Raw genomic sequence first — 13,448 nt, forward strand, 5'->3', positions numbered from 1 at the left:
GCAATGGTTAGAATGGGAAGTGTCATTGGTGAATAAATTTTTTGAGGAATTGGATATAGTGAGCTTATGGCGAAGCAAGATTATTTACTATGGAAAAATGGCTCAACAGGGAACTACACAATCAAGGATGCATACAACACTTTGATTGTAACCAATGACCATGTTGATTCATTTTTCTATAGGAATCTTTGGGCTTTGCCTATTCCTAACAATGTGTCTGTGTTCTTGTGGAGATTGGCAAATAATTGACTACCCACCCACAACAACCTCATCGAAAGAAACATCATCATGCAGGACCCCTTTCATGCCTGCCCCATGTGCCAAAATTTGGAGGAAAACGTCTCTCATTTGTTGTTATTCATATGTGACTTCGCTTTCAAGGTGTGGAAAGAGTGTTACAACTTACAAGGGGCTAGGAACTTAATAGGTGCAACATTGTTAACCAAGAGCATACTTTATGATGCATATATGTTTTTGGTTGGAAAAAGGAAATCTCATCTCTAGAGGGTGGTGTGGTGCACAATAGTGTGGACCATATGGACCCATCGAAATAGAATGGTGTTTAAGGATGAGCAACTAGACTTTGATACAATGATGGAACAATTCGCTTTCGAAGTTGGTCATGGGTGAAGGCAAAGGTAACAAATTTCAGAGTTTCATCCTATGAGTGGTATATGAATCCAACATACTTCATAAGCAAGGCTATGTAGAAACTTTTATCAGAGTTTGGGGTTTTTCTTTGATATTTAGAATGAATATTTGTAAACATATTTTGCTACTTGGGGGGGGGGGGGAGGTGAAACAAATTATAAATATAAGGCTGCCTAATGTTATGGTTGTAATTGTGTTACCATTGGTACCTTTTATAATAAAATGGCATGATAATTTTTTTTGATAAAAAAAGGGAGCATGATTGTGCTTAGTGAATCAAGCTTGTACATGAGTTGGAGATTGGTGCTTTGGATGAAAGCATGATTATTCTTCATGGAGCACATCTATGTTGATGTACCTGTGAGTGAAAAGAAAGAAATTGATAGATTAAATGTGTTTTAACTATTGTAATTACTCTATGCCTATGTAAATGAATGTGGTTGTCATAAACATTGAAGGGTATCTTTTAGCAAGGGAAGAGTAGTAACCTTTTTGGTCCCCAAAGAATGACCAAAGATTAAATGTTTACAGTACAAAATTTTAAGACATAACATCCTCTTTGACAAAGGAAGGATATCCATCTCATTTGGTCTTTAAAGAGTGATGTTGGTTTATAAAATATATTATTAATTATTAATTATTTATTATTAATTAGTAATAAAGAGTTTAAACTTAACCATTTGATGAACTCAATTGGCTTTTAAAATAAAAAAATCATTTACCTAAAGATAAGCATTTGATGAAATCAAGCTACATGATGCCTATAGTATAATTTAGTTGGTTTATTGTTTATACATGAGAAAATGATGTTCTACAATAATAAAAATGACTTCAACAATCAATTACAAAGCAAATTGGCATTTTATGCTTCACCTAGTGCAAAAGATGATGTTAACACTTTCTCATGTGCTGCCATTTTGTCAACTTCCTTAAGTTCCAACATTGATGCTAACACCTATTCATATTCCTCAAGTTCCAACTTTTCATCAACTTCCTCAGGTGTTGACATTGGCGTTAATGTCTCTTCATATTCGTCAAGTTTCAATGCTTTGTCCACTTTCTCAGGGGATCACACTGGTGCTAACGCTACCTCATCTTCCTCACATGCCCACACTAGTGAGATTGTTTCCTCAACTTCTTTAAGTGACAATTTTCTCAACTTAGGCACCAACATAGTCATCGTTTAACTTTTGAAAAACAATTTTTCACCAATTTCAATTAAAGCAACATTCAAGTCTATTTCTATTGGCATCTTTGAACCAAAATGAAGGAGATTTATTTCTAGTGAAGCTTGTTATAATTTCCAATGAAGTGAATGAAGGTGGAGTCAGTGTTTTAAAACCCAAACCAACCCTGTCGAACCGATTTAACAGTGACCTAATGGTCCACCTGGGTCAAGTAAGACATTAGATCAGACATGTAGTTGGTCCAGTGTAACCTAAATGATTTTAAGGTTCAACCAAACCATGAGCTTTTGACCCGGTCGGAGCCACTCACCACATGTGTTTGACACAAGCCTTAAGTTTGAACCTTGGTCATTGAAATCTCAAGAGAGAAACTTAACAACTAAGCTATTATATGATATTAGTTTATAAGTGAAGAATAATATATATATATATATATATATATATATATATATATATATATATATATATAATATTTTAATCATTTATACTGGGTCATGTGGGTCAATTAGTGATCCATTGGTTTGGCCATTGACCCAGTGTCTTAACCGAGTTGATCATGAGTTTGGTTTTTAAGAATATGGGTGGAGTTTGTTATAATTTATGGAAAATTGAATTAAGGGTAGACGATTTTATTATTAATCATTTAATGACTTTTATTTTTTTTTAAGAAAAAAGGTAAAAAAAAATCATTAGTTTAGACAATTTTTTGAACAAATTATAAAAACACTCTTTGAGATTTTGGGTAGTTACACAAGCGCCTGTAGCTTTTTTAAATATTACATTCACCTTTCTTGTAGGAGGCATTAGTTAAAATGTGAAAGAATGTTGAGCAAGTGTTAGTGTAATGTTTTCATCGAACTTAAAGGAGTAAAAGGACTTAGTTTAAGAAAATAAAAAGGGTGGGATTGTGTGTAATTTGATAAAATTTCATGGAATGTTTTATTGCTTTAATTTTTTCAATGAATTTTTTTTATTAAGGTTTAGTGAGAAATTATTCATTTTGGCATTTAAAAAGTACAATATTTATTGGTATAAATATTAACCATTGGATTAGGAGTATTGACATAAAATATTACCATCACTTAAATCATTTAAACTTAAGGGCTTTTTTTGGGAATAAAATTTGGATTTTGAGATGAGTTTGTTGATTTAGTTATATAAGATGTTTTAAGGCATTTTAATCTTTGAAAACATCTTAATGGTGATTGAATTTGTTGTTGGGATGTTCATATGGTGTTGAATGATATTGGATATGGTAAAATTTGATATCTAGGTTAAAGTTGGTATATAATATCATTTTAATTTATTAAAATACTTTGTAAACAACCTCTAGAGGATGATTTTTTTTGTAATAATCGATTACATAGTTTGATAATCAATTATTTTGAGTCGTCAAGGTTAGTTTCTCACTTTAAGGACTAAAATAAATTAATTAGAAGAGTTTTTAAATGATTATTTTTAGTTCTAATAACCATTTGATAGACCTGCAAGATTATTTTTTAATTGATTACAATGAGATGTATTTGATTACAACAGCTGAAACTTAGTTTTAGAGTGTGATTTTGAAAGAGTGATTTCCGTAAAAGTTGTAGTTTTAAATGACTTTTGTTTTTTTTAAAAATGTCTACAACTCTAGATATGAAGTGTGTTTGAATGAGCTTCTCTAGAAGAACTTATGGAGAAGACATTATTCATAAGCTTTATTATGAAAAACTCATCTTAGATAAGTTAATTAGGTGTTTAGATGATACACATTTAAGTACTTATCTAGAAGAGCTTATAAGAGAAGTACTATTTGGATAAATTACAAAACTTCTTTTATATGATTAACGTTACTAAAAAGGTCATAATAATTAAATTATTTAAATGTTTAAATTAAATACAATTAAAAATAAAAATATATATATATTTTTATTTTATTAATGAAATTATTTTTAAATTTTTATTTAAAATTACTTTATATTTTAAAAAAAAATTAAAATATAGGTTTAATTACCAATTTGGTCCTTTAATTTATTTTTTAAGTTTAATTTGATCCTCTTATAATTAAAATATTTAGTTAGATCTCATAATTTTAAAATTATTAAATAATATCATTTATTCTTAAAAGCTTCAATTAAAAAGGCAAAGTAGTAATTAAACTTAAAATATATTTTTAGATTATTTTTATAAAAAAATGTTTCTTTATAAAATATTATTATCTTATAAAAAAATATAACTGTACGGGTTTTAACATTAATAAATTATTGAACTAAAATGTAATTCTTACATTATTTTTGTAACAATCTAATTGCTCACCTTCCTATTAATAGTTTGATCATTATTTATACAATTATAATTTTTAACATAATATATAATCGTGCCATCTAATGTAAAGTTGTCCAAATGTATCTATCTCATGAAGATGAACCTTTTCGTCCAATAAAATAAAAGATATATAAGTCATTGTAGTTAGTTAAAAAAAGCAAAGAAATCTAATACATATTGAAAATATATTTTTAATAGTTTTTGACTTTTTTTTATTTGTTATTGAACTTTTATCTCACTTTACTTGAACCAAATGTATGTTAAATTGTACTTTGAAGATTATAATAATATTAGTTCAAAACTTTAACTTCCCCCTAATTCTTTCTGAATTGTGGGAGGTGATACCTATTTTTCTTGTGTGACCCTAGAAAATTTGTAAAAGTAGGATAACCAACATCAACAAGATAATATTTTTTCTAAAAAATAGAATATCACATGTTAATACTCAAGTTTATAAATAATATATGTAAATGTTAAGTATCTTGATAAGTATGTGAAAAATGCAATGTAGACTTACTAGAACCTCCATAAATATCTTAGTATCACATGCAAAACCTTTCCAACTCACCCAAACAAAGGTGAAACACGTACTAAATTCACAAACAATCATGACATTAGTGGTAGTAAAGTCTTCCAACCAATAAATCTCACTTGAATTGAAGATGAGGAGGAACATAAACTCATATATGAGTATCATCTATTGCACCAATACAATCCTTAAAATAAGGGTGATATTAGGTATCTCTCTCAATCTTAGAAGGAACATCTCTAACTGATGGATCAATATGTTTAATTATGTCATTTGCAATCATACACACAATTTTTAAGACACTAAAATGTCTAGATATTGTCTCACTTGAATGTTAAATCTTTCCTCACAATTATTGGCATAACATGGTTGACTCAGCATGTATAAAAATAAGTCAACTTGCTCATGAATTCTCACATTTCAAGTTGACTTTTAGTTGTACTTGCTTTGCAATAGTCTCATAATTCAAGAAACAATTTTTTCTTCATCCTAAACATTTGACAATAATGTGTTGGATGACCATTTAAAATTTTAGTTATCCAATGATAGTTTATCATGCTTAAATCTTAATATGTACTTTTAAGTTATTCAAAATACTAACTACTATCAACACAAACATTTTTTTCCTTTATTTGGTCATCATCTGACTCTATCAAAGAAGAGACATTTAATGATAATGAAGAATCATCACTAGATGAAGACATAATAAAAAATATAAATTTTAAAACCAAGATTCATAACTTAACAACTTCAAATGGGAGATTAGGGAGAAAAGAGATTCACAACATAACCAACATCCCTAACAACCAAAATTACTAACTAAGATCCATAAGATAACTAAGATTCCTAATGAAGATCCATAACACAACCAAAATTGGAAACTAAGTCCATAACACAACTAACATAACAAGGTATATTTGTTTAAGTTAAACCAAGTAAGTATCCATGACATCAAATAGAGAAAAAATAGAGAATTTTGTTGAAGTGTGAGACATTATCCATTAAAGTTGCAATTCAAAATCCTTTAAAGAAACAAAGGTAATTATGTTTTCCCTTTTCTTCATAAATCTAAAAGCAATGAAAAATATGTCACTCCCAAACACAAGTCTCGATGGAATTTCCAAATTTTCTACACATGCATTGATGCTAGTTGGGTCATCAGGAGAATTACCAGAATTTAAGTTAAATTTTTTAAGAACTTGATCTAATTGAGATGAAAGCTTAATAATAGCCCTAATTCTTTTGTCACCCTTTCATCTCTCATCCTTTTCCCACTTTCTCTTACAAAATATGTTTTTTGAGTTGTCATTTTTATCCCAGTATGATTCACTCTCATCTCAGTCTCATTATCATTATCATCATGCATATTATCTATTCATACATTGAGTTCTTCATCTTGCACTGAACACTACTGCAAAAAAAAAAGATTATGTCGGTTCTATGACACTTTCAAAGATGATTTTGAACCTTCTTTGTAGCCAACATCGTGGAAAGTCAAAACTTTCTACAATAGTTCTTAAACATCATCTTAGAAAAGTTATTATTCTAAGACGGTTTTCTTGAAAATAACTGTCTTAGAATTATCACAATCTAAGACGGTTTTTCCAAAAATCGTCTTAGAATGTCTACAATCTAAGACGGTTCTCTGAAAAACCGTCTTAGAATGTAACTTTTTTTTAAAAAAAATAGGATTCTAAGACAATTTTTGGGAAAACCGTCTTAGAATAACTACAATTAAAGATGATTTTTCAAATAACCGTCTTAGAATATTTTTTTTAAAAAAAATAAATTTATGATTCTAAGATGGTTTTCTTAATAACCGTCTTAGAAAATAAATTTTCTAAGATGATTTTTAGGACAACCGTTTTAGAATCTTTTTTTTAAAAAAATAAATTGTTAAAGCATTCCTACATTATAAATCAATTATTTAATTACTTTTGATCTAAATCAGTCCATTTAGCTAAGGCAACCTTGCCTGCGTCCTGCATGGGCCAATGAGAACATAGTTAAAGGTCAAAACATACCCAAGTCAGACTTGGTTTTACACAAGTGCTAAATTCATACGAATCTTAAGAGTGTATTTTAATGAACAATAATAAAAAAGGCTCATAAATATTATTTATTAATAAGTTCTTTTACTATAAATTTAATCATGAGACTTACTTAGAGTAAGAAAAAAGAATTTTTTTTATAAGTTTCATCAAAAAGCATTTTGAAATAATCTAAAAATATTATAGATGCTACAAACGAATATAAGAAGCTCTATGTAATTATATGATAAACATTAATATCATATTCTCCAACACACTTTTTTAAGCATACTCTCTATAAGTACTTGTTACAATTGATACAAGGCTATTCTAATTTTCTTACCTTACTCTAGTAAAAAATATTTGTAGTTTCTATATTTAAAAAAAAAAACTTACTCTCATGGTGAAATTTATTGAAAAACAGATTTTTGCTGCAAGTCTCATTTCTTGTTTAATTAATTTCTCTCTTGATTTTGTAGTTCTCAACGACATAATGTATATTACAATGAATGTGTTAAAGTGTAAGCAAGACTAGTAAATGTACTAAACATAATTCCACACCAATTTTTATAACACAGTTCTTGGAAGAAAATATGTTTACCGTTGGCAGTTTTTCTTTCTTCTTCTTTTTGGAAATTTCATGCTTCAGATTAGTAATATAACTGTTATGTCTATGTAGAAGGTTATCCTTCAGCTCTTGAAGTTCATTTATCCCATTGCCCTCAATTACCTCTTTCTCCACCCTACTAAGATATTTTCCCGGTGATCCAATAACTTCATCTATCACATCAAAACACAAATTGTTAAGCATAAACCCATTACAAAGTTCATTTGCCCATCATGAACCAATATGTGTTTGGTTGTTTGATGTACATGTCCATTATTCAACCATGGTCCCACCATGAAAAACATTTCACCTTCACGGAATTGTACAAACAAGGAATCAATCAATTAATTAATCATAGAAATTTTTTGCACACAAGGGTCGGGGAGGGTCAAACTTTTGGAGAGTTATATATAATTTTTAATCTTATTTAGAGACTCCGAGTAGCTCTATTATAAATCCTAGCTAGCTAGCTAGATAGATAGTAGCAATAAAACTACAATATATAAGACACACAAAATAGCAACTAATTAGTAATTTACTAATATTAGTGCATATATATATATGAGAGAGGAAGAACAATTTTCAAATGCACTCACCTGATTTTTGACATACCAAAGATACCATGGTATTTTAGTTGACAACTTAAGTTGTGCAAGGGAATATCTTGTTGCTGTGACAAACATCACTGAGTCCATGTCCCCACTTTATTAGCAAAAAAGTGTCAAACATAATTAATATGCATCTACCCATTAATCATTGATTTGGATCCTCTCTAGCCAACTGCACTATCTCATGTAAGAAAAAAATAGACATTGAGATTATTAATGAGACTTGCTAAAAAATTTAGACGCAATTCTTTACATGTTTTTCATACCATTTTCTAATTAAAAATTAGAGTTTCACTCCAATATCTTATACAGACTTTTCAGTATTACATATATTATTAAAGTGAAACTCTAACTTTAACTAAACGATTATGAATAAGTTATGTGGCATGCCTCCAAAATGCACAGTGACATGAAGTTTGCATTGTCAAACTAGATGCTTCCTGTTAAATTGGCACACAAACCATTATACTTCATCAATGTAAAACAAGTCAACAAATGCAAAATAATAAGTAATATTCAGAACTTTAAAACTATAAGGAGATACCATGGGCTTGAGTAGTTCTTCTATGATTTCATGTGCTTGCCTCAGCCTTATATCAACAACATTGACAGGTAAGTCAACCTCAATAAAAACACGCAGTGATTCATTTAAGTGTTCATAGCCTTAATCAAAACATTGAAAGGTAACTCAACCTCAATGAATAAAAAGGACGGCCAATAGCGCATAAATTTCTTCCCACATTGCATGTCCATCCAATGATATTTACATAAATGCCCATAAGATGAAGATCCATGCAGGTAAAAAAAATAACATACCTACTACCTAACACTTCAAACACTCTAGAATAGCATAACATATTATCTTGTTGAGAACAACAACATCCAATTAAAGTCACTTACGGATCAAATATAACACCTCCGGCTTCTCTAACAATGACAGCACCGCCTGCCACATCCCTGATAAAAAAGAAGAGACTGTGTCAAATGTATCTAATGGGTTTACATAGTACCAAATTATTATTATATTTATTTATGATTTCAATTAATTTTTATATAATCACACAACTGAAAATTTCAATTCGTAAGAGATTTTTTTTTTAAAAAAAAAGGAATAAAAAGAGAGTTAATAACACAATGTATTAGATAGAAATTGGTTAATACTATAAAGAGTTAAAGGGCACCCTACCACAATACCACCTTACCCTGCATGTTGCAACAAAAAAATAGGGCCAAGTCCGTGATGCAAAATAGAAGGCAAATAACCCACTTTAATTTCTCTTCATTTCCATCTTCCCCGCTTTATAAATACCCTGCCAGCCCACTTCTTCCCTTACAAGCTAAACCTTATTTTTTTTTACCCCCAACACCATAAAACTCACAAACACACTGTTCAACTTTCTAACCTAAAACAAAATGAGAACCATCCCTACAACAACCTCTATTTGAGGAAGACAAAAATTGAACTTAGCTAAATTGAACTTAGTCATTACATGTACTGATCTCTCACAACTGCTAAATCCTTTTCAGGTTTCTCAAGTAGTTCCACTTTATTGTATTTACTCATCCTTATTAAGAAATTCAAATATGGTAATGCCAAGAAGATCATGAAAATGAAGATCACATGTAAGTATGTAACAATAAACCATTAACAATCAGAGTAGAATTTGGACTCCTATTTCCTTTATTTTATCTTTAACTATAGAAAAATATTTCAAAAAGATGAAAAGGTTTTATTAACTCATATTTACTCGTTCTATTTGCATTTAAAAAAAATAGAAGGGGGATTGAGGTATAAAGAATGAATGCGAGAGTAATGCAATTGAAAACTAACTTGTCACATTATAACAATTTTAAGATACAAACTAAGTTGATTCGGATGCAAAATTAAAGAACAAATAAAGCACAGAAGACAAATTAATCACAGAAAAAAGCATGAAAAAGATATCTTGTTACTTTTAAGTAATTCAACTGATACAAGTAACACCCTCATGAGCAAATATGTATATATATATATATATATATATATATATAGAGAGAGAGAGAGAGAGAGAGAAGGAGGAAGGGGGAGAGTAAAGAAAGAGATAACCTGTGTAGCTGAAATATGACTTTCTTACTATTCATTGTTACATCACGACTTGCTTTGATCACTCTTTCATGTTTGTCATTCTATAAATATAAGTTTACAAAGTATCAAAATAACAGCCAAAACTGGAGTTGTATAGTATAGAGCAATACTATAAAGTTACTGACTTTATAGGATATTCTTAGCTACCCAATACTGTAAATATATTCAAACCTTCAAGTTAACCTATTGTAAAGTAAGTGAAGCAAGATTATTGTATAAAGGGGCAGTGTGTAGAGTGCTCTAGAACAATAATTCCTAAAATCCCATATGAATAGTGAAACACTAGTCTCATAAAGTATAACAATGTAGACAGTAAAATAAAATTTGAGGGTAGGCCCTCCAAAATAAAGCTTTCAACTTCAATATACTACACTTTTACTAAAATCCCTAAACCCTTTTAGTTCACTACATTTTTACACAATGTACATAATGAAATTCAAAAACCTTGGAAATTTGAATTGAAGAATAGAGAAAGTTGAATCAGAAGCATTACAAGGTCATTGAGACAATGAGTATATATGGAAACAACCTCCTTCAAAGCGGGTTCAATGGCTGTGGATGATGTGGCCATGGTTCTTGCCCTCTTTGTGGAGCTCTAAATATTGGTCCCTGTAATTGTTATCAAAGTGGGTGAAAATAAGTTTAAGATAATTAATTGAATTGATGGCAATGTTGTGTTACCCTTATTATCAACCATGTTTATTATTGAGGGATCAGCTTTTATCAACTCCTCCACCACCTCAAGACTTTGTCCTTTCACTGCCATGTGAAGTGTTGTTTGCCCCTTTGTATCTGTCCGTGTTGCAACCACAAGCTCCTTCCCTAATAGCACTTTCATAACTTTCCCCAATAGCTTCCTTTCTCTGTTGATGCTCTCCTCCAGCCACTTCGTCTCGCGAACGAGTCTGTCACGCTCTTTAACAAGAGTGTTGGTTTCATTCTCGAGATGCATGACAAGGTCGTTGAGTTAGCGCTTGAGAATCGCAACCTCGTAGTCCTTTTCTCCAACGAGCGTGTCGAAGTGAAGGTTCATTTCCTCAAGTTGGTTTTTTTGAAGAAGATGGAAATGACAAAATTTTAGATGTTGAAGGCGAGGTTGGTGTCGTAAGTGACGGTGGATTGGTGGAGCATGGACTGGAGACAGTGAATCTGCTAGCGGCGTTGGGTGGTCTCCTTGGGAAGGACAGCGTTGCCTAGAGCGGCGCTAAGGTGGTGGCTTGGGAACCCTAGAGGGAGATTCGAAGGGGAAGTTGTGAGAGAGCGAGAGAGTGGAAGGAGAAATATAATATAGTGCAAAATATTATAAGACGGTTATCAAAAATCGTCTTAGAATGACAACTTTCTAAGATGATTTTTGCAAAACGGTCATAAAGCTATTGCATTTAATTTCAAAAATGTCATCGTGTTCTTTCTATGTCGGTTTTTGATCAACCAACATAAAATCAACGTTGTAAAAAATGCTTTTTGTAGTAGTGGAATCTTCTGGTGGTACATATGTTGCAAAACTAGTAACAATAATCCCCTTAAAGGGAAATATCGTCTCAGACAAAAATTTCAAGCCTTGTTCTCTAAACTTTGTTACTTTAGGACTCCTATAAAAAGAAGTAAGAAATAATTAACATCGTATGAAAACACAAATTTTATTTTAAAAAGAAATACTACACATATGCATATATGCATTTTGGCCTCCCACCATATATCATTAGTAGCCAATCTTCTTCTCTACATCCTAACCAATAGCAATATCATTTTCAATACGTTTAGTCTGTAATTGTCACTCTTATTTAAAATTATCCCACCTATTTTTGAACTGTTTGAATTCATAGTTTAACTTTGATGTCTTGTTGAATTTTTCTGCAATATTTTCCTAACCAATCTTATTGAAGTGGGTATAAGGTTTATTTCTAACGCGGACCTCTTTGATGCACACTTTTAGGAAATCTTCAATATTTTTATCAATCCACTCAACTTTCTTTCTTTTCACAACAACTTGATTGAGAGACATTTACAAGCTTAAGAAATAGAAATTTAATAATTACAACCAATACTAAGTATAATAAACCAAAGCAACAAAAAAAATGTATACATAAAGGCACGTGACAGAAACATTGAGACAATTAAAGAGTGATAATCTAATTCTAACTAGTAATAAATTTGAAAGTTTTAAATCATTTGGCCAAAAGTATATCATAATTATATAAGTTTCATACTTAAACTTTCTCCCTTGAAATTATTAATTAATTTTTGTAAAAGCAATGTAGGAAGTATAAATTTTCTAAGAATCAAATAAGAATGAACTTACATGAAAAGTTGTTTAAGATCCAATTAACTAGTTAATTAATCTACTTAATTGATTAAAAATTATGTGTTTAATGGAGCAACAAGGAACTAATATCTAATATAACTAATGGGTAATTATAATAAAAATTTCATGCAACATTCATATGTTAATATATTTGATCAAACAATCTAATTGAGACAAATAAAATTAAATCTAATTGGCAAACACATGTCATTTTGTAACAAATGAAGGGAGCAATAAGGAATCATGGTCTGAGCAATATAGTCTTGTCTTTCAAAAGTATTTTTGAGTTTTTAATTGTAAGTCAATATGACATATCACATAAATCGCTAAGGACACTTCACATCAAGGATGTCATATATTACTTATTTCAAAAATTAACAAAACAAAATTTTAGATAAAAACACAATGTGTCAAAATTTTGACCAAAATAATACAAATAAAGATAGATTTGTACAACAAACATTTATTCATAATAGAATATGGTTATGAAATTGGTGCTATTTAAAGAGACTGGAAAAATTTTGTGTATTCACAAATGAATCATACCAAAACAAAGCTACAAAACAAAGTGAAAAAAAGGTGAGAGGAACATTGTTCAAACCAACAATGTACCGGAAAAGGAATGAATGTAAGTATGATATTCAACTTTGACAACGTAAAAGTACCAAAACAATCCAATATTGCATTCCCTTAATCACCAAAGAGTGCTTAGACAAGTACCAAAAAAGTCAATATTGCCTAAAATAATAACTAAGGATCTAAAACATGGATATTTTATGTCCCATTGAATGCGCCCCTATTCATGTCCATGAATCACACAATAAGCTACTGATTGGTGCAGACAATGAACCAAACATCCTTAAATAGTTAGATTTCATTTGATGTTAATCCAAATCAAAATTCATACAATCCTAATGGCTCATGATTAAATTAAGTGAAATCCTCACCAGAAGAAAAATGGGCATTTTCACAAAAGTTATTAAATTTGACAATAGAAAGCGTTTTCACAGAGGTTTCAATTAAACAATAGACTATCGTCCAATGCTTGACAAAATAGTGTTTTCATAAAGGTTTTCAATTAAACACTTGTGTGACAAAG

The 13,448-nt window shown here is 30.1% G+C and overlaps 1 protein-coding gene across 1 annotated transcript; it reads right to left on the reverse strand.

Moving 5' to 3' along the window:
• Window positions 1-6,605: 6,605 nt before the first annotated feature.
• LOC102664473 (homeobox protein knotted-1-like 2) lies at window positions 6,606-10,996 on the reverse strand. The gene is made up of 3 exons (XM_006582506.1): window positions 10,726-10,996; window positions 7,306-7,484; window positions 6,606-6,656 (listed from the first exon to the last, which is right to left on the reverse strand). The coding sequence occupies exons 1-3, from the start codon at window positions 10,994-10,996 to the stop codon at window positions 6,606-6,608; spliced, it is 501 nt and encodes a 166-aa protein (XP_006582569.1).
• Between the last annotated feature and the right edge of the window lie 2,452 nt (window positions 10,997-13,448).

This window comes from Glycine max, chromosome 6 (assembly GCF_000004515.6).
Source record: "Glycine max cultivar Williams 82 chromosome 6, Glycine_max_v4.0, whole genome shotgun sequence".
In the NCBI taxonomy this organism is placed as follows: domain Eukaryota; kingdom Viridiplantae; phylum Streptophyta; class Magnoliopsida; order Fabales; family Fabaceae; genus Glycine; species Glycine max.

What these genes read in the sequence shown, in the direction of transcription:
- LOC102664473 (XM_006582506.1), bottom strand. Translation starts at nt 10,996, where the DNA reads ATGCATCTCGAGAATGAAACCAACACTCTTGTTAAAGAGCGTGACAGA. An exon ending in AAACATGGTTGATAATAAGG is followed by an intron (nt 7,485 to 10,725) that starts GTAACACAACAT and finishes TTGATGTGATAG; the next exon opens with ATGAAGTTATTGGATCACCG. An exon ending in AGAAAGAAAAACTGCCAACG is followed by an intron (nt 6,657 to 7,305) that starts GTAAACATATTT and finishes TGGCCCATGCAG; the next exon opens with GACGCAGGCAAGGTTGCCTT.